At 34.0% G+C, this 25,328-nt stretch overlaps 3 protein-coding genes across 4 annotated transcripts in view; 1 reads left to right on the top strand and 2 right to left on the bottom strand.

Moving 5' to 3' along the window:
* Positions 1–28: 28 nt before the first annotated feature.
* Positions 29–4,011, bottom strand: LOC130656417 (doublesex and mab-3 related transcription factor 3, truncated-like). The gene is made up of 3 exons (XM_057459263.1): positions 3,781–4,011; positions 3,336–3,661; positions 29–1,481 (listed from the first exon to the last, which is right to left on the bottom strand). The coding sequence occupies exons 1-3, from the start codon at positions 3,840–3,842 to the stop codon at positions 517–519; spliced, it is 1,353 nt and encodes a 450-aa protein (XP_057315246.1). The 5' UTR covers positions 3,843–4,011; the 3' UTR covers positions 29–516.
* Positions 4,012–14,132: 10,121 nt separating this feature from the next.
* The window catches only part of LOC130656411 (TALPID3 protein-like), a 37,391-nt gene continuing 26,195 nt past the window's right edge, over positions 14,133–25,328 (bottom strand). For both annotated transcript variants that reach the window (XM_057459257.1, XM_057459258.1), the window contains exons 20-29: positions 25,169–25,258; positions 24,517–24,710; positions 24,209–24,348; positions 23,444–23,601; positions 21,322–21,496; positions 20,757–20,946; positions 19,923–20,227; positions 18,976–19,187; positions 15,490–15,673; positions 14,133–14,627 (exon numbers count right to left, since the gene is read on the bottom strand). In XM_057459257.1, the coding sequence (XP_057315240.1) occupies positions 14,209–14,627; positions 15,490–15,673; positions 18,976–19,187; positions 19,923–20,227; positions 20,757–20,946; positions 21,322–21,496; positions 23,444–23,601; positions 24,209–24,348; positions 24,517–24,710; positions 25,169–25,258 (2,067 nt within the window). In that variant the 3' untranslated portion in view covers positions 14,133–14,208. The remainder of the gene's footprint in view (positions 14,628–15,489; positions 15,674–18,975; positions 19,188–19,922; positions 20,228–20,756; positions 20,947–21,321; positions 21,497–23,443; positions 23,602–24,208; positions 24,349–24,516; positions 24,711–25,168; positions 25,259–25,328) is intronic.
* On the top strand, positions 16,439–18,292 carry LOC130656416 (uncharacterized). Its single transcript, XM_057459262.1, has 2 exons — positions 16,439–16,733; positions 16,908–18,292. Exons 1-2 carry the CDS (start codon positions 16,529–16,531, stop codon positions 18,224–18,226), a joined length of 1,524 nt encoding a protein of 507 aa, XP_057315245.1. The 5' UTR covers positions 16,439–16,528; the 3' UTR covers positions 18,227–18,292.

Here is a 25,328-nt window from a genome sequence, read left to right as displayed (position 1 = left end):
ACTGTGTAGAAAAAAAAAACCAAATTAGTACCAACTCCTCATCGGTAAAGAAAGTCATGTCATGTTTTTGAATAAATGTCATGTTAACAAAACAACAAAAAACAACATAATGACGGAACTAACAATTAAAAATCCTAGGTACGTAACCGTTATTTAAGTTTTCTGCAATTTCTCTCGCCTAACACAACAAAAGGCCTGGGAACGAGGTAATACACGACAAGATAATAAAATAAACATTTTAAATAGATACAGTTCATGACAAATAGAACGGTATACGACAATCATTGTACATACTATATATAACACTTTTATAACAAATAATAGTTTGATGTACAATGGAGATTTTGTACACATTAAGATGGAGATATACGTGCGTGTTAAATAGATGTAACTGTTTCATATTACGGAGATTATAAAGAATAAATTTACTTTGCTTATCTATATAATAAAACTATGGAAAATATTTACAATATAAGATATTTTGTGCGTAGTTATTTACAGTAGTTAGACGTTTTATTAAGATTTTTGTTCCGGTTCACAGTTAGGACATCTCTGGTCCTCTAATTTCATCTTTCCTCCACAACCGGCACAAATCTTAACCGGTTCCGATATGGGTGACGGAACGTGGGAAGACACCGGTACATACGGAACCATCCGGTGGGTAGTTTGTGGAGACATCTTCATAGCGGATTGCGGAACGATATGACTTAGATGTGGGCGAATTTGTGTATGCTTTGGTGAATGCGCTATGCTATGATGTACATTGTGAACTATTTTACCGCTCAAACAATCTGAACACTCGCATTTTTGCTGACAGGTACATCCTGGTGGGCACGTAGCTGATCCAGCTGAAAACGAGTGTACCGGCTGTATAGCGTGACTTTGAGTAGAAAATGGAATAAAAGCGGAACCAATCGTCGGTGTTTTCTCAGCTGGTTGTAGCGGAAAGCTTCTTGATGTCACATCATTCTGTTTTGATATAGGTAAATCAAAGCTTTGTCCGGGCAGGTTTGATAGTTGCTGGATTGCACGTTCATGGCTAGGTAGCACACATTCAATAGCTTGCACTATGTCATTGTTACAACCTTTTAAAATCATTTCTAACACACTTCGCTTTTGCTCTGGATACAAGCGAATTAACAGTTCTAAATATCTTTGTTGATCTTGCCTTTGACGAAAGGTGTCGTCCGTACGCGCCATTTTTGACGGAGGATCAGACAATGGCGGCGTCATGGACGGGTTTGGTTGCTTAGTTACAGCACCTACGTTGGGTTCGCTTTCTGGACATGGAGATTTTCGTTTTGGTGTTCTTGATGCTGGAGGTGGAGATGTCCTTTCATTGTTTTTCGGTTCCGTAATTTCTGAACTCTCATGTTTTAATTCTACGGGCGACGGAAATTCGCGGGCGGACATATTCTCGTCATCCTCTGAATTTTCGTCGTATTCTTTCTTTAGGGAAGAGTCTGAAGCTGAACGAGTGTCTAAATAAAAACCACACAACGCTTGGCATATTGCATTTGTTGATGACAAAAGTAAATTGTTTGGTGAAGATAGAAGAAGAAATCGCAACAACAGCCAGAAGCATTTTTTATGAAATAAAGATTTCTAACAAGACAAACAAATAATCATATGGTCACATTTTATAAAAGAATACATATCGTGAAAAAAGATTCAGTTTGAAAAAGTAAGCACGTTTGTTTAAAAAAATACATGTGAAGGAAAGAACAAAGAGAGAAAGAAAAACGCGGTAAATAAAAAAATATATAATTGAAACAAAAGAATCACTAACTAGTAAAATAAAAATAACAAACAATAACAAAAAATAGAAAGAAAGAACAGAAAGTAATAATTCTAAAATAAAACAATTTCAATTTTTTATTTCTTTTCTTAAGATTTTTTCCTTTCTTTAATTCGTATTTTCGTATGAACAAAAAAAACTTTGCAAAGAGATTCGTTGTAACAAGAACATACAGCCTCGTTTTGAAAACGAAGCATGTGTTTAAAGAAAGAAGCAAGCCGTTCTAAAAATGTGTTCAGTTTGTTCACAGCCAGAAAATTCTAAAAAGGGCTGGATTGTAAACATTTCATAATCAAATGGTACTGTTGAAGGTCTGGAAACAAAGGTGGCGATCGAATGAATTTTTTTTTTCTGTTGCTTTATTGTAATTTTGTGAATTTTATTAAATTGATGTTACTGTACATATTAAAAAACATGAAAATAAATGTTTTTATAGGATAACAGTTGTGGAAATTTTTCTAAAAGCAATCATAATTAAACATTTTATCGCGTCTTATTATCAAAGAAAGGCGTCGCTGCGCCAAAAATGTATCACTGTGTCAAATTTCGGTTTGGCTTATCGAGACAACGCAGTCATTTTTATCTGATTTTAAAATAATGTAGAACAGTTGCAATAAATGAACGCGATGTCAAATACTGATTGAAGTCTGTTTACATGAAAACAAAGAAAAATCAATAAAAAGCTTAGAATGAAAGATTTGCGAAAAAATTACAATATAACAATCTATTTAAGAAAAAAGAAACCGCCACTGTAACGTTACTGCGAGAAATTCAAAAGAAATCCATCTCTAACCCCCTGATTAAGCAATCTGTTACAATTAAATATTGTTTTGAAAAGAATAAGCTCGCAGACACTAAGGCGCTGTTAAAAATGTTAATAACATTATTTAAATCTTACTGTTTTACGTTGAAAAAAAGCATTGGGACAATTTGATTTAATCTTATACAAATGTTATACTTATCAAATTAAAAAACGTCAACCAATTAATGACTTATCACGTCGAGAGCGTAAAAAACAATATGAATGCATCTTTATTTCGCCATCTCGTGAGTTTTACCTGAGTGTCTTTTGACCTCATAAAACAAGTTGGAAAGATAACTGTATTTAAAAATATAGACGGCGCTTTCACTGGAGACATTTTTGTGCAACAAATTCAAGTGGTTTAGGAGATAGTAATTTTTTGCAGACATTTAAGCGTTATTCGTTTAAACATGCCAAGGAAAGTTAATTTTTTTAAAAGTTTTAGAATAGCCAACTCTTAGGGCGGAACAAAACGTGCCGTGGCGTACGTGTCAAATTCGATACATTGAAAATGTTTCAAATAACATTTGAATGGGTTGAATACTGTTTAAAAATTTACAAAAACAAGTACAATTTTTCTTTTATTTTGTGAAGATATCCATTTGAATTAGAAACAGTTTATATTTGAATCTGTAACAATTACGTGCAACAAATGAAAAGAAAATATCGAGTCGTTGAAGAGATAAGTTAGTCGCAGAGTTATACGGTTTAAAACATAACAAAACTTAAACCAACCTGAAGAGGGCGGGGTTGGCGGCATTTGAACCTCGTTGTTATGATTAGAATTCCAATTTGACATTGATAACATCGTTGAGGGCGGACTTGAAGAAGGAAGTGGCGCTAATTCTTCATCTGGCTTGAAATTACCTCCGTCGTTTTTTTGTTGAAGTTGTACAGCTCGCATGTACTCTTCTTGGTCCTGCTGCCGCCTCAACGCCACTTGAGCCGCCATAACACGCTGGCGTTCTGCGATTAAGTTACAATCAGGACAGTTGCAATCGCGCCATCGGCAAAATCGTTTGTGACCTTTTAAAATTGAAACTACACCATGATTGCGACATCTAAAACATTTATCAAGCATATAAAACTTGTGAAAAATCGTACACAAATCATTCACTATCAGTTTACTGTAAATGTTTTTCGGCACATGAAAAAGAAGTAAAAATAACATCATTCCTACCTCGCACACTTAGGTAATCTCGGTGGAATTTTGCCGTGACCGGAAACCGCTGTTACACTCATTGCATATATGTATTTATGTATAAAGAAATTTCTATGCTGCCGCAGTTAATAACGTGATGACTTTTTTCTCAAAAGTATTAAAAGTTTGTCTTGCATGCGACTCCTTCGTCTTTGAGATGTAAGTTCTGAATAATAAGTCTAACACAACTTTTGTATAATAACTAACAGTCTGTAACAATAAAATAAATAAACAATTAAACTTTATTTTGATTGGCTAATCTTTTCTATAGAATTATATTTCAGCCTCGTATTGATGTTATCTAAAAAATTTTTTGAATAGCACAAAATGTAACTATTGAAATAGTTTATACATTTTTTTCAAGTTAAAAAAAACTTTTCTTTACAATTTTTGTTTGCTCGGCCAAATATGATCTTTAAAATAAAAACTGTGACAGATGTGTAAGAACCTGAGTAAATATGAAAAAGAGGAATAATAATAGTTATAAAAAAAACTAAAATCTTCTTTACTTTAAACATTGAATAAATTTTTTATTGAGATTTCCATCTTTTTTTGCTGTTTCGTGGTCATACCTATAAAGTCTGGACAGTGTCCTCTCAGTAAATTATTAAAAGCAAGGAAAGGGGTCAATAATTGATTTAAAAAAAATGTACAATTTCTTAGTCACCAAGAATTTTTTACAGGAAATTCTACATGAAAATCGAAAACCATTTTTATCTGTAGTGCCTGGTTTAAAGATATTTTTAACTGGCGCCAATCTTAATGTGCAATACATATGCTCACACGAAAAGGTGTGAAAATTTCTCACCTGAAAAAATTTAGTGTATTTTTTACTAAACATAAATGTCTCTCTCCCTAAATGTTTTTTAGCAGTTTTGTGGATAACGTTAAAGGAAATTCAGTTAGAAGCTCTAAAGAGGAAAGCAATTGCATCAAGTATGCCGATTTCCATGCTACAGTTGAAGAAGAAAAAAACGAAATAAATCTAAAACAAAAAAATTATTATGAGCAAGATTTGTTGTGCAAAAAAATAATTTCCCTGTTTCGTTTTTTGTTTTTAACATTGCTTATAATGTATAAGTCATGTTAAATTGAGAAAAAAAAATACTTTTTTAATAACACATATAGAACAAAAACTTAAATACATATAAATAAAACAACCGTAGGAGGGATAAGCAAGATGTGAAACATACAAGAGCTAATTACTACAATATAAGAAAAACGTAGATCAAATTTAATTAAAAAATATCTTCTTATACAATGAGGTATTAGCTACTGAGACAATTGTATGGTAGATAAACAAAATAAAAGAAATACAGAATACAGGACCTCAAGCAGTAAGCTTAATTCTTTTAGAATTGCTCTCAGGAATGTCATTTTGTATAAAGTCGGTTTATTATTTAATTAATATATATATACTTGTAATTTTTATTATTTGGGCGAATACGTTAGTCATTGAAAAGAGTGTTTTAAAAATTGCAGATTAAGAGAGTCACCTGATGTGTTTTCAACAATAGTTTTTATCTTTAAAAACTTAAAAAATATATTTTTAATATGTGCTTATAGAACAGAGAAATATTATAAAAAATAAATTTGTATGAGATAGAACACAATAAATAAAATAACATAGTCAGTCTAGCTGAGTAGATGGTAATCATGTGTGGAATTCAATGAAATTCGTTTCTTATCGTATTGTGAATAGGAAACAGAAGTACAACGTTGCTGTTCTATTAAAACTTTTTTAAGTTTAAACTTTTTTTTATCGTACCAAGATGTTTATAAAGAAACAAAAGAAAATAAACATCTGATAGGAAAAATAAATTTAAAAAGAAAGAGAAAATAAAGATTTATTTTGTAATGTTTAATTTACAGCATTTCCTCTCCCCTCCGTTTAATAAACAAAACAAAGTTGATGATATTAAGCAGTAATACTAAAAAAAATGAGTTGAGATGTTTGTTTCTATAGGCTGCCTCACACATACCCCCTAAGTCGATGATGTCAATTTAGGGAAGCTTTCTAATTGACCGTTCAGTAGGCACCATACTGGTTTAAAACGAACATGGAAGCTGAAACTTGTTTTTATTGCACAGTTATTTTTTTCAAGCATACTCAATTCAATTCACATCTTGATTTATAATATTATTTCTTTTACCTTACAACTTACAAAAAAATTTCTTTACACTAAATAACAGTGTTTAGAACTTACCACGGAATGACTCACAAAATGGGATATGCACTCCAACCTAACAAAGTTTTGGGATAAGGGGTGGTGGTGCTTAATTTGAAGATGTTTTCTTTTGCCAACCATGAGCGGTGAAAAGGACCGTACATCGTCTACAAGGCGGAATCTATATATTATTACACGCCAAGAACTAAAAATTAAGGACTGGGGATTGAAGATGAAAAAGTGGAGAGTTTTGGTATATTTGTTATCCATTTAACATCGTTTAGGCATGAAAGTTAAAAAATATGTTCGATTTCTGTTTGATGCAAATGTTATACCATTTTTATGGTACGTGTTTCATTTCTAAAAAAAGTTTTTGGAGCGCTGTTTTGTCAAAAATTATGACAATCGGTAAGTCTCCCTTTCATGTTAATTTGAAGAACAGTCGTATCATGTCGCAGAGGTATTCAGATTCAGAAAGCACAACAGCTATTAGTATAAATTTGTTTCTGTTTTTTTTCCCGTTTTTTTGTAAAATAATTTTTTTAATCTGTTAGTATAGTATAGCACAGTCAAGGGAAAGATAAAGATCAAATATATAATTGATAATATCAAATGCGTCCACCCCTCATATAAATAAAAAACTTTCCAATAAATTTAGTTGCAGAATAAAAACTGTTGTAATTTTATTTCCAGGGCTGAACTTACTAAGAAAACACATTATTATTTTTGGGTAATATTGACGTCAGAAGTACCCAGACTCTTTATTTATTTTCTTGTTGGGAGAAAGCTTTTCATAAATGAAGATCCAATTTTGATTTATTAGGTCCATAATAAAAGTGAAAAATCATTTTATATTTTCAAAAAAAGGCGTAGCCTTTTAGGATATAGAAGCGAAAATTACTTTATTGGTTAAAATTATGAAAGTCTAAACTTCTGGTTTCGGTAGTCTTGGATGAACAGTGCGGGGAAGGAAGCCGAATGCAGATGTTTAAGATCGAAGAGAGATTATTTAAATGTTTGATTGTATCTGTGAAAATTTTTTAAAACAGTCAACACAAAAAGTTAACAAAACTTAATGGTAAGCTGATTGGCTGAAAATGTAAATCTGTGCCTCCAAAACGGAATAGACTTTCGGATTTATTTTGTTAGAAAAAGGGATAAATAAATTGCTAGAAAAAATATAATTTAAGATATAAAAGAAATTAAAATTTAAATCTTTAGAACTTATACAATATAAAATGTATTTAAACCTTCGCTGCTAATCCAAATTTTTGAAAAGATTATCAAGAAAAGTATTTTCACAACTCACAGATATAAAACAAATTCGCGACACGAAAACTTTACAAATTTTTCAAGATGTATTTTTCACCTAAATAATCCGATAAATTTTAAACTATAATCCAATTTTGAATTGAACACAATCGGGAAACATTTCCAAAAATTAACTCCAGCGGATTTAAATTCAAAAAGATCAGCGAAAAATTGAAAGTTATCCAAAATTTGTCTATTTATTTGCATCCTTAATCTTATGTGAATGCAAATCCCCCTTCAAAGATATTCTTGGTCACGAATCATCCCTTCCCTTAAACTGATTTGTTGTTGTTGTTGTTGTTGTTGTGGTGGTGTTTATTGTTTATTGTTGCTCATTCCCACATCAATATATTTTCATGTACACCAACAAAAAAAAAATCAACAGATCATTTCGCAACCGTTTAAAAAAGGTTTGAACAAGGATGCTTGGTTTAAATAAGGTCAACCCAAGGCATTCTTACTTATAATATGATAGGAAATACCTATAATGAGTCGCATTAGACCTCTATTGATACATACGTTTAATAAATAGCATGAGAAAATCTTACATTTCCTTCTAATACTTTATATCAAAATAAATTACATTTCTTTTACCGTCATATCAAAGAAACATTATAGCGTTTAATACCCTCTTTCACAATAACATAATTCATGAAAGCATTTTTTTAATTTAATATCGAAATTAATAAGAATACCTTTTAATTGAAAAGATCAAAAAACACCTCTTAGAAATTTTTTATTTTTAATGTATAAGTCTTTCAATCATGTGTCCTGGTAACGAGGTTGACTTACGAATTAATAAAACCTGATAAAATAAGCAAGGAAATATAATTTTTTTTTGCATCATATCGCTTCACCTTTCCTCACATGAAAATATTTTCGCAAAAAAGTTGAAGTACACTTTTTTATTATAAACAATTGATTTTTTGGACCTCGCCTCAAACATTATTTAGCTACTTAGGAAAAACCTGAAACCCAAGCGCTTGTATGGCGTAAGCGAGTATTTTCATTTGCATATGGCTGCTTAAAAACTTTCAAAATAAATTTATATAAAAATTAAAACTCTCTGAAATATGCGGAACAAGCACGTGTTCTCATGATTTCAGGGCATAAACTCGCTGGCGAGTTACAGAGAATTGTCTTATTATCGATTCGCAGATACTACTCGTAACTTTAAAGGTTACTCGACAATTCGCAATCTATTTTGAATGTCTCGATTATTTGCTGTTTTGTGTTGGCTGCGTTGTGCAGTTACTGCTAACGATTATTACGAAGGCCCACAACAACATCAGACTTCTCCACAATTCTCTTTTTCGTTTATCGCGAAGGCCTGGTGAAACAAACGTCATTAGCTACACGTTGCAAAGTTGTTGTTTTTCTCCCATGTGTTCTAAAATATTTTATAAACAAACATGTTTAATATTTTGATCAGTGAGGTAAAAATTGTTTTCACGAGAACAATGCAGTCTAGCTAAGTCCGATTCTTACAAATATCAGTTTAAGATTACTACCTTAATGGTCCAAATTTTAAACCATTTTACGTTTTTGTATAAGAATATCCAAAATAAAATTAAACAAAAAGTTAGGAATATGCTAGGAATATATTCATTTTGAAATTTTATGAACGCTTGGTTTTTAATTCTTTGCATTCTTTTTTTCTTTTGTTAACCATATAAACTCGTATCATATTATTGATGTAAGAATGTCTTTTCTCAGGTTTCATGCCTGTACGTACCTTAGGGGTGATCTTCACACCAGTTCGCACTCTCAGATCTTACAATCTTAACCGTGATAAGAATATGTCAGGATATATCAGGTTGATTTTGCTCAAAAATTAAGAATATTCATTTTGAAATGAAAAAACATTATTCTTGTGTAGCTAAAAGGTTTCTTTTTAAGATAAAAAAAAATTAGATATATTTTGTCCGAAACAATTTATTGTACTGGTTAGCTATTCTTAAATACAAAGCTAAAAAGCACTAAGTTCATAGGAAAAAGGCTTCAGAGATTCAAAATTTAGAACATGTTAAGAACATAAGTACTGAAATATTCTTTCAAACTTCAAGAATGATCAAAGGAGAGAAAATTAAAAATAATTTAAGAACATTTTAAAGTCTTCAAACTGGAAGATGAGCGTTCTTATATAAAAAACCGTGTATGCCCTGGAATGTCCGTAAAATCTCTATCCTCCTGGAAAATATTTTAAACTAAAAAAAAGTACGGCAGCTAAATAATGTCTTTGACCAAATCGAGGCTGGCGAAAAAGATGGCGACACAGTTACAAAATAGCGCGAAAATGAAAATTGAAATACGCCTTATTTACCAAGTCTGTCTCAGCAAAATGACAAACATTAAAGAAGCGGAAAGAATGAGTTGATTTGTTAAAAAAGATATTCTTAGTTTCGTGATTGTAACATTAATAATGAACTTTCATGTGACCGAAATCTTTACACGAACACAAATTAGATTAAAAACAAAAGTTTCTAATTAAAAATTGCAAATAAGACGGCATGATAAGAAAACATAATTAAGAAAACGTGGATGAGTCGGTTGGGTCATAACATAACTTGGATTACGAACTAATTCTGACACTGGAAGATTGAAAATGCCTATTTAACCATCTGAACGTGATGTTGGGTTGAAACTTCTTCTAACAGACTCGTTTGGAAGACTCAAAATCTTACCCGTTAATAAACTAAAATTAGCGAAATTGTGACGTCAACTCAGTTTCCTCTTTACGACCTTTTTCGCTTTCTAATATAATAAAGTGACAAAAAAGACCTCAGAACGAGGTTGAACCTGAACTACATTGCACTATTAACAGATATGCTGGAATTTGATTGGTTACGCTGCGACGTGAAATCACACCAATCCACGTGAGATTGTTTCACATACTTGACCCCAAAGAAATCGACTCTAAGTTATGGGTGAATAAGTGATTCTGGACTTGGGTTGATCAATGAAATTTCATTTTAAATTATTTTTGTGTTCTTGCATCTTGTGATAACTTAAAAATTAAAGTTGAGAAAGATACACGTAGAGTAAGGCTGAATTATTTGTCGCTCCTAACTGACGAGAATTTTCCGTGATGAAAGCGACGAAAAGTTAAGAACTTTGTTGGGGTAGACACGACAAATGAACCCTTTTGTTGGCGGATCTGATAGCTAAACACAAAGAGATTTGAAGATTTCCTAACCATTCACGCCAACCTTTTCTTTTTCAAATTTCAAAACAAGAAATGAGTCTATGATGGAGATATGAATTCACAAACTGCATTCACCATTTGTCACAGTATACAATTTTATTCATGTCCCAGATTGTAAAAAATATTGGTTTGCTAATATTCAACTTCTGATGTGTGCTAACATTCTCCAAAAAGTACTGTTGATACTGGTTTCCTGTAAAATGTTTTAAATATCCCCGTTGATAATGGGAATTTTTTTTTCCCTTTATTTTGAGCATTCGCGCTGAAACATTGCTGGATCCCTATAGATAGCCTTTATTGGTGCGCAATCTATATTAGGAGGTAGCTACAAGTCATCGACAGTTATTTCAAAACTTCGGTTCGAGCAATTGGTTAAGCGAGCTGAAAAAATACGCAAACAAAACAACAGTGGTATTAGTTACATTGTGAAAGGATTGAAAATAAAATAAGAATTTTAAAGTAACCAAATTTACCGCAAAAAACACCTTTTCACACCGGTCTTATACATGAACGACGGGCTATTTTATCTTGCAGCTAGCTTTTAAATGCTCACGATGAAATTCATAGATAAAGACGTCGCGCCGGTTTTGTTTAGTCGCGTCGTAGAAATCAACACCATTGAAGCTAACCAATAAAAGAATCATTAAAGATGAAAATCTGTTTTTAATGAAATCAGACATGTCTGATGGTGAAAAAGCAATTTTTAATAAAATTAACTAAAATCTGATAAGAAATAAATACAAGGTTGACACTTCAATGAAAAAAGTATGCCTTTGTTATCAAGAATCTCGCCAAAATGACAATGTTATAAGTTCATTAAGGTATCAAAAAGAATTAAATCTGTTTTTTGTTACACGTGTAGATAAGTTTAGAGGTGAATTGGATAAGCTGAAACCGACCAATGTAAACAAAAACAAAAAACGGGGGCTATGTTTGCTAGAATAAAAAATAAATTCCAAGACAACTACAAAACTAATGTTATAAGTATATTTCTTCCACTTCACAAAAACACACCTCATCTTACCAACCTCGATCACAGGGCTTATAAAAAAGAGACAAAGAGCCCGGGGGTTGAGGTTGCTTATCCTACCTGATAAAACAAAAACAAAGGTATTGGAACCAAATAAGATGGAGATATGATAAAATATGCCTTTTACATCAAATAATTTTACCGCGCAAACAATTACACGTTAAGTAAGTACTTTTGAACCATTTATTTTTTTATAAACAGCCTCGTTCACAATGGCGTTTTTTTAAATAGATCAGGTAAGCGATAGCAGCTCCGACATCAGGCAACAAGGGAATGGTAGCTAACTAAACATACTTTTGCAAATAGCAGCGTTTTGGGAAACAGTACTAGTACTAGCAAAAACAACAACAATGCTTTCACTAAAGATGGCGGAAAATGCTTAATACAAGGGGATGCATTTGCATTAATTTTTGGGTTATTCTACTCCCCTTTAAAACCTTAGGATCCCTTTCCTACTATTACTTTTAGTTCTCTCAAGATGACGTTTTTAAAAGCTCATTTTGTTTTTACTGAGGACTATAAAACACGTTAAATGGTAACAATTTAAAACGCCAACATTTTCTCGAAGTGCATTCAACACCTCTATCATCCCGCCCTTTTTGCCGCCCTACTTTACCTTGTAAAGTATAAGAAGAGACAAAGTCGCTTTGAATCATTTTTTATATTCGAGCTTTCGGCTGTTTCCATGGTCATCATCAGTAAATACAAAGTATATTAAAGTACGAGTTTATATACAGCAAGTTGTAAACAAACTTACCGAATATGGTAATGAATATATTTAGATGAATAATTACAGTATTTATCAAAAAGATATAATTGAGATGAAAATATGTTCTTGCTGAGCACAGGTTTCTATCAATAGATCATCAAGCTCTCTCTAATTTCTAAAAGAAAATTACTACGAGCCGATGTTATGATACTAAAAATCGTTAAACCGCAGAGAAAAACTTTGGGAACTTTTTCTTTACAATTACGCACGAGACTGGTCAAATTTGTTAATAAAACTCTTACAGTTTGCAGTCTCAAAGTGGCGTCTCGCTCCCCGGTTCGTTTGTCAATATTTTTAAAATTTAAGGATGAAGGCTTTGCTTCCAAATGTGGTTTATCAATTTAAGTATAGTAGCTGCAACGTTATTTATTTTAGCGAAACTAACCGACATTTGAAAGTAAGGGTCTCTAAACATCTGGAAATTTCCCCTGTGACCGGTAAGGCTGTTAAAAGTGCTCAACTATCTGCCGCAAAGAAACACTTTTTACTATGCGGTTTAGCTTCCTTTGACGATGTTAGTGTCATCACATCGGCTCCATAATTTATTTTAGAGATTAAGGAGAGCTTAATGATCTATAGGGAGAAACCTATATTTAGCAAGAACTTTTCTCATAACTCTTTTCATCTCCAATATATCTTTTTGAATACCGTAATTATTCCTCTGGAAATAATAATTACCTTGTTTGATAAATTTGTTTACAACTTGCTGTATATAAACTCGTATTTTAATATATGTTGTATTTACTGATGATGACCATGGAAACAGCCGTAAGGTTTAAATGATTCAAAACGACTTTGTGTCTTTTTTTACCTTACCTGTAGTTATTGACAAAAAATAGGACCAAGTACCATTTGAAATATAATTATTAGCAGCTCTAGAAAATGTTTAAGTCTTAAAATGCTACAAGAATACAGCCTCGCATGTCTGTAAAAAGATATAGTCAGGAACCTGAGATTCTGGAGATAAAGCTTTTATATCTCACGGTACTCATAAACCTTCCCTGTCCACATTAACTCGTTCGTTCAAATTGACAGACAACAACCTTATTTTTCACCTTTAGTAACGTGGTTAATTGCTGACGTAGACAAAATACAATAAAATGTAGATAAAGGATTTTTGCATGTTTTGAGAAGCATTGATTTGAGCTTTTTAAGAATATGCTAGCTGGAAAAAAATATCGTAACATGGCTTTTAGGAGTGCTTTCCAAGAGGAGCTATTCCATGAGGAGCCAAATGTATTCTGTTACAGCTTTACATACAGTTCAGAGGCCAACACTAACCGCCATACGTCATAAGTGGTATTGAGTATTTCACAACTTAGCGTTCCTTTTTTTACATTGTTTATATGTTAGCTCGTCAATAGTGCTCTGTTTCGAATATTTCATGAATTGCAGGAACCACGCGCACTGTTAGACAGGCATTTCTACGAGGTTGTAAGAGTTCTGTCATAGATTGTATACAAGGCATACCGAAACAAGACATATGCATCATGTGTATATATGCATACGTATGTGTATATATGCATACGCATGTGTATATATGCATACGTATGTGTATATATGCATACGTATGTGTATATATGCATACGCATGTGTATATATGCATCCGTATGTGTATATATGCATACGCGTCAGTTTTTCTGTGGAAATTGTATTATTTTCCCTGACTTTTTCCCATAGAACGAACAAGTAGTAGAGTATATGACCAAAATGTAGCGTCACTTTGTACGAATACTTGATCTTTTACAGCTATTTTTTTATTACTATCATCTGTAGTAGCTAATCCTGCGTTTTCCTTACCTTTTTCTCACAACTTTCCGTTTTCTCAAAGAATGAACCACTAAACAATTATTTCATTTCCTAATTTTGAAAAAAAGAACAATAACAACGACCTTCAAAAGTTGTATAATTTCACTTTTAGTTGTCAAATCTCTCCACCAGATAAAGTTGACAAATCATAATGACTAAGGTCCTGCTCCTCCTCCTCATCTTCAACATTGTCTTCATCCTCAATTCCAGGTAGCCTTAAAATCATTTTCACTTTGTCTTCATCTCTTTCTAGGCCGAACTCGTCATTTCGTTGTGGTTCTACACTGGAATGTTCATCCTCACTCAAGAAATCTTCAATAACGTCCTTTTCCTCTGCGTTAGGGCGTGAGCGCACGGTGATTAAGTGAGGAATAATATTGTTAGGGGCTTGATCACTTTCGTGTTCAGACTGACTAAGAGCTACTTCCATTTCACTCATCGCTTCAACTAAAGGAGATGGGTGGCCAGGAATTCGTTTTTGAACAGCAAGCTCTCCGATGGATAACACATCTCTCGAATTTGTTCCAAATGATGCTAAAATAGATATAAAAAAAAGATTTCAAAATTGCACTGTGATGTTAATATCCTTGATGATAAAATGATTATCAAAAAAGCTTTTATAAGAAGTTCAAACAAACGAAAGTTGTCAGAAGAAATTTTTTGACAAAATCAACCTTCGAACGCGTAGTTTGCTGAAACCCACGTTTGTGCCAATAAATAAAATTGCTGGTGTTACTAGCAGCAAATCAAACATCAAGAAAATTATGAATTTGACAGGCTTTATAATTTTAGGACAGTTAATGAGAATTTAGGAGGCTTCAGGGTTAAAATGGCGATTTTGCTAAAATCTTAGCAGGAAATAAAAAGCAATTCGTAATCCTTTTCTTTTTGAATTCAAGAGAGGCTATTCATTTCAAGTGACTATGTAACTACAATTCATCAATCCTGTTGCAAGATAAACATGCGCTCATTTTTTTGTCACGTAATACGTAATAACAAAAAGTTACCATATAAAAAAATAGATCTCCACCATAAACAATTTTAGAAGAGATTATAGAAGGAGTAAATATTTTTGGTCTAAATTTTAGGGTATTCAGGAGGTTTAAGGAGGTGTGACCACTCTGGTTGAAACGAGCACATTCTGACAAAAAGCTTTTTGGCAATAGTGGAAAATGCAGACAAACGCTTCATTCAAACAATCCTCCCTATCATATCGTGTTAGGTACAGTCTCCAAAATATGATGGTTATTCGACTGAATCTCTATAACAGGTTTGTCACTACCTTATCCTAATAAAGCAAAAAGGAAATCAGAGATTTGTAACACCCAAGAGAAATAAATCCACGTTCTGTATTTTATCCGTCAAGACAACAGCAAAATGTTAAAAATGTTCTTACAGCTTCTATGATTTTCGTTTCGCCTTCCATGGTATTCACTCTGACTGGTGATGATCTCACCCTCGCTTTTGTCTGCAAACAATTCTTTAGTTGGGTTTTTTTGATCACGTGGTCGATCAGGCATGTGATTTTTGTTTCGTTGATACGGGAGGTTTTCATTAATGCTGATTTCTTCCAGTGTGTCCTAAAATTTGGAAATGCAAAGGTTGAGTTTTTCTGGTAAACAGGTTTCATGGGTGGGACAGGCGATGCTTGAAACTACATGAGTCTAAAATGGGCAACCGTTTTATGTGTTCTCCGTATGAGTACGCCTCCCTCCATCCCAATGCTGAAAATGTTAATAACCTCTTTGACATCCTTAATTGATGTTTCTGTACGCAGCTGAAGTGGATAATCAACAGCTCATTTTCGCATCCACTCTAATTAGAAAACCACTAAACATATTTGACTAATGCATGTTAACCTGAAAAACTCGATTTGTATCGTGTAAAGTGCCACACTTAGCCCAAAACTACGACAATTTCATAATTTGAGTATTGATGGGTATAGTAAGAACAAAAGAATTACAAAAATTTAGGATCACAGGGTTCCTGTGACTATTTTTTATTGTTGATTTTTTAATGAGTATTACACTTTTCTTCCCAACTAAGCTTCCCGATATGGAACAGGACATCAAAGCACTAATACTACGATATTATTTTCATCGAAACATCACAGCACAGTTTGTTAAGTTGACAAAACACAGTATTTAACTTTGTTAACTTCTTAAGACACGTACAGTGACGAAAAAGGCATAAAAAACACAAAGAGGAATAATTTATTAGCACTGAATGAACAAAATTAAAAGGGTTTAGGAGAAAGCAACATTGTAAAATTTAATGTCCATTTATAAATTAAATATAGCCTCTGCGCAGGAGTGTTATAAATTAAATAACTTTATTCTCAATTGAGTACTTATACATAAAGCAATAACAAACATTAGTTAATATGGTAGACAAGTAGTTGATGAGTGAGCAAAACAGTTAAACGTGCCAACAAGATGGCCGAAATGATCGTAGCTCGTGTTACATTGAAACTAGCATGGCAGTTATTTGCACCAATGACAGCCAACATGTTAGAACAAGGTGATGTTTCCGAAGAAAAAATACGACAGATGCTTTTATCAGAGTTTACCAAAATACATGAACATTTAAATGCGTTAAGAAGGAAAGAGTTAGTCGCAGCAATAGCATTTTTAGAAACAGGTATATTTCAACTTTCATTACCAGACCTCTTTGTAAAGAGTACACGTCATTACATAACGATTATATTTTGCAACTGTTGACTTTTGAGAAGAGAACTGGAGAAGAGGTTCTTTTTTCGAGGATATCGAATATTTTGTTGTTGTAATGTTTTCCTCTTTTTTCTCATACTTTTAGGTTTTGAGGTATTAAAAAAAGACCAAGCCACAGCCAAAGAAGAATTCAAAAAAGCACGAGATGCCGCCCAGATGGCGTTTGGCGTAGTTCCCGAACCTCACGACAAAGTCCTCGCAACAAAGATCTTAGTTACATCCACAATGCACGAGTTCAACACAAATTTGGACACTTCAAAAAGTTTATGCAGTAAATATTTGGAAAGAATGAACACGCTGCCTGAAGTCATCAGAGCGTGCGAATTAATATTTACCCCGCAGATAAGTTTAACCAACAAGTTTTTATCCTATAGTGGTAAATCAAAACGGGAGGACATCTTGCAAGACGTGGCAGAAATAAACAAATGCGTATATGACTATTTTACAGAACAGCTAAGAACAGAGATGACTCCTCCGCCTGTTATTCGCTTTAATAGTTATCATATCAATCCAGTAACAGACATGATTTTAAAAAGGAAACCTGTTGTCGTAACAGAGGTGGAAAAACATTTATCTGGGTACATTTCTGTTTCCATGACAACACATTACATTTTTGCAGCGTTGGGTCAACTCTCTGGTTCTAACATTGTAAACGACATTATAGCTATCCATATCAGCACAGGTAACGTCACGCATCTTCTAGGACACGAGAAAATCGTTCTTTCTATTTGCACTAACACAAAACATCTATTCTCTGCTTCCTATGACAAAACCATTTTAATTTGGGACATCGAGACATTACAACCAGTAAAAACACTGGCGGAACACAAGGGCTCTGTACGTAGTGTTTGCCTTTCGGAAGAGTATTTGTTTAGTGGTTCCGCTGATACAACTGTGAAAGTATGGAGTTTGGAGAATGACTTTGAATGCGTGCACACGTTACAATTACAACAAGCAGTCGTGAAGGTGACATGCTCAAGAAGAAAATTCTTATTCTGCTTAAACGGAATTAAAAATATAGAGATTTGGAATGTAAATAATTTTACGAAGTTGCATTCGTTCGATGCGAAAGATCAAGCCACCAACATCATAGCGAATGATAACTACATGTTCATACCCACTAAGACAAAAGAAGGAGACTCGATAGAGTTTTGGAACCTAGGAAGTCTGCAAATGGTGACAACGATGAAAGAATCTGGACAAAATTTTATGAAAAGTTACAATTCTCCATACTTTTTCTGCGGCAACGAAAAAATTAAAATGTTTAGCACTACATCGCAGAGACTAATTATGGAAGAAAGCGTCTTTGTAGGTGGGAAAATAAAGTACATGTGGATGAGAGCATGTCAGTTATACATACTGTATCAAGACAGTAATGAGAAACACTACATAATTAAGTACTAGACTATTGTAATATTTCTTTCAATTTATGTCGTCTGTCGATTTAAAAAAAACTACACAATCATGTGATGTTATGTCCTTGTGCTCTACTGAAAATAGGGAAATATATGATCAGATTTACAAATGAGGATGAATATTTTCAGGGTTGAAAGAAAAGGATGATTTTTAAGTGATCCTAATGCAAAAACATACAATTATACTAGCAAAAAGAAAGCAAGCATCTTTGGAAATAATTGTTTACTAGCAAATCTAGACTCTCAATCACATTCTTTTAATCCGTGGAACGGAATTCATGCTGAGTATGGTCTTGGGGGATGTTTAAATGAGAGGCGGGACTGGACATTTGCCAGGAACCCGCCCTCCTTAATAATTATACTAAAAATCACTGTGTTTATATGGAAAATTTTTGTCCCAGGACAATAAGCGGGATCCTCAGGCGGGACGTTTTTTCCATATAAACACACACTTAGCCGGGACGGGACGAAATTCTCCCGGGACAAAAATTCTCCATATAAACACAAAGTGATTTTTAGTATAATTATTAATGAGATTGGGATCCCGGCAAATGTCCCGTCCCGGCAATCGTCCCGTTCCGCCTTTCATATAAACAGCCCTAAAGGCGGGACAAAATCATCCCGGCAAACGTCCCGCCCCACCTCTCATATAAACAGCCCCTTTATGTGTTCTTAATTTTTGGCAAAATCTCAGCCTGAACGTTCTTATAATCTAGGTTCTTACAAAAATACCTGTACCTCGTCTGTGTTTACATCTATGATTTCATGGCGCACAGAATTGTGGGTAACCTCTCCAGCAGATCTTATATACCCGGTTTCCACTACTTCCCCTTCAGAACGTTCATTTTGCACATGCGTTGACTCAACGGATGATTTGCTCACTACAGGACCTGGTTTCTTCGTTTGAAGTAATTCTTTCATCATTAGTTTGATTTGGGTGCCCTGTGTGTCTGAATAAATGAGAAATATGTAAAAAAAATATGATTTCAAATATTTGAATTTTTCTAAGCAATTATCAAATGTTGAAAACGTTAGTCATGAGCTCATAGCACTTAAACAATTATGTAAGAAATCAAAAACAGAAATTGAAGCGCGGTCATAAGAAGTAGACTTTGTCTTAACCCTCTGCTTGGCCCTGGCAGGTACGGGAGTGGATGCGGGTAAAGGTGCCCGCACTTCAAGACTTTTGACAGAGTAATTGACATAAAACTTGACACAATTGCAGTACCGACAAAAAGAGTGAAAAAGCATCACTGTTTGGCTAACGTCTGCATTTTTGCGTGAAGTTCGTCATCAGCAATTTTACAATCACAGAAAATACCATTTAAATTGCGTTTGGGAAAGCGTTTTAGTAATATTTTTTATTTTCATTTTCTGTCAGGAATATAAATAGTTTGTAATATATCTTGTGGTATTTCTCGTAAGAGAATAAATACTAGCAATATTACTTTAGAGGGCGTACTATGGTGGTTTTGAGCAATGTCTAATAAGTAGTCATCAACAGGTAGAGTCATCATAACATAACATGGCAGAAGCCATTCATAAAAATGTTGTTAGCCACAAGTAATTTGTAATTGTTCTGCGCAATTATTCCAAAAGATAATAAAATTTAAAATTGCCGCAGGCACTTTATGCCCCCTCCCCCTTTCCTTCCCAATACCATATAGGGTTAATTATATTCTCACCATGATCATAAGGAAACAATTCGTTTTCGATCTCCTCAACAGACTTCATTCCAAATGCTGACACACCCAACTCTCCTTCGCTGACGTTCTCTTCAGATATAACCTGACTAGGATGTAAGTGTTCGCCTGCCGATATTCCTTCAAAAGTACTCAATCCAACAGCTGTGGATGTCATAGTATATGTGGTGGAGGGTGTTGATGGAGAACGTTCAGGAGGAATGACTACGCGAGGCGGTTTAGGTGTTTCTTCTAAATCTTTTGGAGTGAATCTTTTATCGTCTTCTGATGACAAGGACGGAACAGTGCTAAAATAATTAAAATAAAGTGTTTTTTTCTCTTAAGACAGGTAAAAAAAATAATTTAGAAATCTATGAGTACTATAAGGTTTATAGAGAAAAATATATATACAGACTTCTGAGGATTGTGAAAAATTTATTTGGTAATCATACTACACGATGCAGTGATCTACCCGAAATGTAAAAACTAAAAAAGAGAGAAAAAAATTTGTTCTATCTTTTTATTTTGCATTTATTTCTTAAAATTTCAAATCTATGACAAATTTGATCATGCATTGGATGCCAACTTCCATTAAAGCGCTCCTTGGCAACAGCTTAAAGTATTTGCACGTCAAAGTATTCAACTCCCAACGCACGCTGCTAAAATATAGCAGTGGTGTTAGAATTTTAGATTGTAATGTCCGCCCTACACACCCTGGAAATTGACTCGTCTTAAATTCTAATGATAGAAACTTTTCGGCACAACGGTCAAAAAAAACTCGCTGGAAAATTATCAATTAAATCCTTGCTGCAAAACTCTCAAACCAAAAAAACTTACGCGATAAAATCGTCTTGTTCCACATATGTCACGTGATCGATCTCTGATTGGTTGGGCGTGTTAACATGAATATCATGAAGAGAGCTGTCTTTTTCAGTGTGTGTTGGGGTGGCTATCTGTTGAACTGATGGGGGTCGGTGTGATTCAGATAAAGAAGACGCAGGCGTATGAACCAGTGGATAAGAAATATCTAAAAACACATCAAAATTATCGCTAGTGAATCCCTGAAGTATTGATGCGTCGATTGCGGTTGATGTTGTTTTCAAAGTCTTAACAAGAAACGCAAAAAGTTCTAATAATTTACGTGTGTAAGGTGTGTATATAGAGAATTTACTTAGTGCAACAATTCTGTTTTTTTTTCTGAGTTATACTATACAAATTTTTCACACTTTCCATGAAGCGTGACTACCCACAGATACAACATCTCCCTTACTCCGTTCTAGAGGAGGATCTCAATCACATTTTCACACATAAAAACACTAAGTTTCCTGATTTTTCCTAAATCATCATTAATAATGCAGAAAATGAGCACTTGAACTTATATAAAAAAAAACAATTAGACAACCTTTCTCTTCCAAAGGATTAGATTTTACAGTTTCATCGATACTTTGCTCCTCTAAATCTGTAATCGTTTCTTCTGGTGTTTTGACATGAACTTTTTCACTCACCACAGGGCTTGGTATAGGTGTTACACGAGGTGTAGAAATTACTGACGCCTCATGTTCATCAGCAACAGAACCCTGAGATAAAAATGAGAACAAAACATAAGACAGCTTCAGGAAAAGTATTTAGGAAAGAGAAAGAATCTCTATTTTGCCTTTGTAGATTTAGAGAAAGCTTTTGATAGAGTGCCACGTAAAGTTATTTGGTGGGCTATGAGAAAATTAGGTGTGGATGAGTGGCTAGTTACGATGGTTCAGTCTATGTACAGCAATGCTAGAAGTCGTGTCAAGATTAACGATTCACTTAGTGATGAATTTAGTGTAAATGTTGGTGTACATCAGGGTTCTGTACTTAGTCCTTTGTTGTTTATTCTAGTCTTAGAAGCGCTGTCGATGGAGTTCAGAACAGGTTGTCCATGGGAGTTATTGTATGCAGATGATTTGGTTCCCATAGCAGAATCGATGGAAGAATTAGTTGAAAAGTTTGAGAAGTGGAAGAAAGGACTAGAAGAGAAAGGGCTGAAGGTAAACACAGCAAAGTCTAAAGTCATGATAAGTAGCATTGCAGCCAAGTGACCTTGCAGTTGGAAAGTGGCCTTGTGGAGTTTGCAGGAAAGGGGTTGGTAGTAACTCAATTTTTTGTCAGACTTGCAAGCATTGGGTACATAAAAAGTGCAGTAGTATTAGTGGAAGGTTAAGAGCTGGCATACAGTTTGTATGCAAGCGTTGCAAAGGTGAGATTATAGAGAATGAAGTATTTCCAGCTTTAATGATGTACAACAGTGGCTCGTTAGAGATAGTTAAGAACTTCTGTTACTTAGGTGATATGTTGGGCAGTGAAGGGGGTGTTGGAAGAAGTGTTACTTGCAGGATAGGTTCTGCTTGGAAAAAGTTTAGAGAGTTACTTCCTTTATTGACTAGCAGAGTCCTGTCAATTGAGGTAAAAGGTAGGTTGTATGAGGCCTGTGTAAGAAGTGTTATGTTGTGCGGTAGTGAGACATGGGCAGTGAAGCAAGAAGATCTTGACCGTTTAGAAAGGAATGATATGAGAATGGTTAGGTGGATGTGTAATGCCAGTCTGAGAGACAGAAAGAGTTCAGATGAGCTAAGAAGCAGGCTAAGTCTCCGTAGAATTAAAGATGTTATCCAGATAAGAAGATTGAATTGGCTGGGGCACTTGGAAAGAATGGAGGAGGATAATTGGGTAAGAAAGTGTGGAGACTTGATAGTTCCTGGGGCAAAGCCCAGAGGCAGACCGAGAAAGACTTAGCAGGAGGTTATAAGGACAGACTTAATAGAGAGGAAGTTGAGTTTAGATCTAACACAGTCTAGATCAGATTGGAAGAGGGTCATTAATATACCCCGTCCAACCCATGCTAGCATGGAAAACAGACATTAAGCCAAGAATGATGATGATGATGAAAAAATATGGAGAGCAAGTATAGTGGCAAAACCGAAATATCACAAACGTTTCTTGAGCAAACAGGGAAAATATGACCGTCGTTGGCTACTCATTGATACGTTAGATTGCGTATACATCTGTTCACAAGGACTTTCTAATGAGTTACAAAAGGTCAAATAAAGGCAACAGAATTTAAATTTACTTTTCAGTCAAGACATTTAACTATAGGTATAGGGCTTTAATTTTTCCTCACAAATTCTACGGCAAATCTTAACATTTGTACCGCACAAAAACGCAAGTACTGTGAATGATCGTATAAATACCATGGACCCTCGTATTAATTTTTTAACAATATTTGTTTATTCGGGCAGAGGGTTGCGCAAATTATCAAAATGTTTAAAGTATGGGATGTAACTAGAATTCGACGATAATGACGGTTTCTAAGTTTTATCAACATTGGTGTGTATTTAAATTTAGGCCATCTCCTTTTTGGGAGGGACTATTTATAAAAAAATGTTGCTTTACACTTCATTTTTTTAAGAGTATCATATCCCGTTGTCATTCATGGAGGCTTAATGTTAACGTGCGTAAAAGTAATTTACAAAAAAAATAAGATTTGTAACCTGAATTGGCACTTCTTCTCTCAATGGCGGTGGATATCCAAATAAAATATTAAGCCTCTCTATGATGACTCCACGTACCAGATCACGAATTAGATCTTTGTCTACAGGTATACCAGCGTCGATAAAAAGTTGAATACCTTGCAATCCAATGAGATTGTCTAAAAAAATTAGCTTATAGAATTTCCAGAAAGACAAAAGTCCCTGAAACTTTTAAGTTCTTCATGGTTAATGTTAACAAAACATAATTAACTAAAACCTTTTCTTAGGTAGCCTTTACATAGACCTGACATGAGATTTCAAATTGCTATGAAATATCGTTATGTTTAGATGGAGTTTTTTATATCGGCTTGTGTGGACTACACAGGTGATATAACTTTGTACGCGTGCGCAAACAATTTTTACACATGCGCAGTAGTTGCATTGCGGATAAATCCCGTTTACATGAATTTTTCAGGGCGAAATGAAATCAACACCAAAATGAGTCTCATTTAGCCCGAAATCATGTGAACAATTATAAAAGCTAGAAAAGAGACTGAAATGAAACTTCGTGTACAAGCTGCCTTAGTATTGTCAGCACAGATATCGCTCAGTATCAGCTCAGTGTAAAACTGCAACAGATAGCCAAAAAAAATTCTCAACGATACAAAATCCCCTCAACAACAACTAATACTTCAAGCTATTTTACATGTTGACACTCGAACTCGTTGCCGATTTCACACGACACGTTGTACAACTATATATATATTAAGAAACGAAAAAGCATACCAATCCAATTATAACTAGACTGATCCTCATCACCATTTATATCTACTACTTCAACATTATCAGCAAATTCTTGAAGCGTTGGATCTGCTGATTGCTGATCTAGTTGTCCCACAATGCGAGCTAACAACTCTTGTTCAAGCCTACAAAAAAAATAAAGAGATGCTTTAGGAGCATCTTTCAGTACGGAGATCAGATCATGTCAAGGGGTTCTAATGTTTTAAGTTTTTCTTAAATTTTCTAAATCTAATGTTTCTAACGGACTGGTTATAAATTAAAAAATATTGAAAGTACTTTATGCCACAACATACCATTCCTGAGCTTTTTGTTCCAACGGTGTTACGGTCGATATTTCGTTTGGATATTCATCTTTGCTGTACTTTGCAGGTGGGAATGCCGGTCCATGATATTCAGGTTGTCTTTCGGCCACTCCTGAAAACGCCAGCGGTACTTCTTGAACTGATTCGTCTTCTCCTTGCAGGGTTTCTTCATCTTCTGATGCTGCCTAAGGAATTGATACTTTTTTACAACTGACCTTTCTAAGCTAACATGTATGGCAGGTTATATTAAATATACCTTTTAGTCAGTAACACGTTATTTCATTCAAATTTTTAAAAAATGGTAATTTTGACAAGCAGAATTCAAACCTTAGAATACAGGCAAAAAGCGCTTTTCGTCTTTATTATTACCAGGAGTCTGTAATAGAGTATTTTCGCCTATTTTTTTCTGTATTTAAAAGTAAACTAAACCAAGCGAATATTTAAAATATTGCTGAGCTAGATTTTTTTTATTGAAATCTTTTGGAATAAAAGGACTTATATAAATGAACTGGTACAAAAGATATAGGCGCCAACATAATTAAACTTAGCATAAAATTCAGAATTAAGATCCGTAAAACTTTAGTACAGAATTAGGCCTAGGAGAACGTATTATGGGAAATGCTATAAAAAGTTGTATATATACCTTTGATTGTGAATAATCTTTTACTTCGATAAAATCTTGAAATTCATAACTTTTTTCATCGGGATGAGTTAGTTTAGCACTGGTGTTATTCTAAAAACCAAAACGTTTAATTTATTATGAGAACAATTTCCACGGTCTTGCAAACTTAGATTTTAATCCT

This window comes from Hydractinia symbiolongicarpus, chromosome 9 (assembly GCF_029227915.1).
Source record: "Hydractinia symbiolongicarpus strain clone_291-10 chromosome 9, HSymV2.1, whole genome shotgun sequence".
Lineage (NCBI taxonomy): Eukaryota > Metazoa > Cnidaria > Hydrozoa > Anthoathecata > Hydractiniidae > Hydractinia > Hydractinia symbiolongicarpus.
The sequence above is the reverse complement of the archived record's forward strand: the minus strand, read 5'-3'. Positions and strand labels throughout refer to the sequence as shown.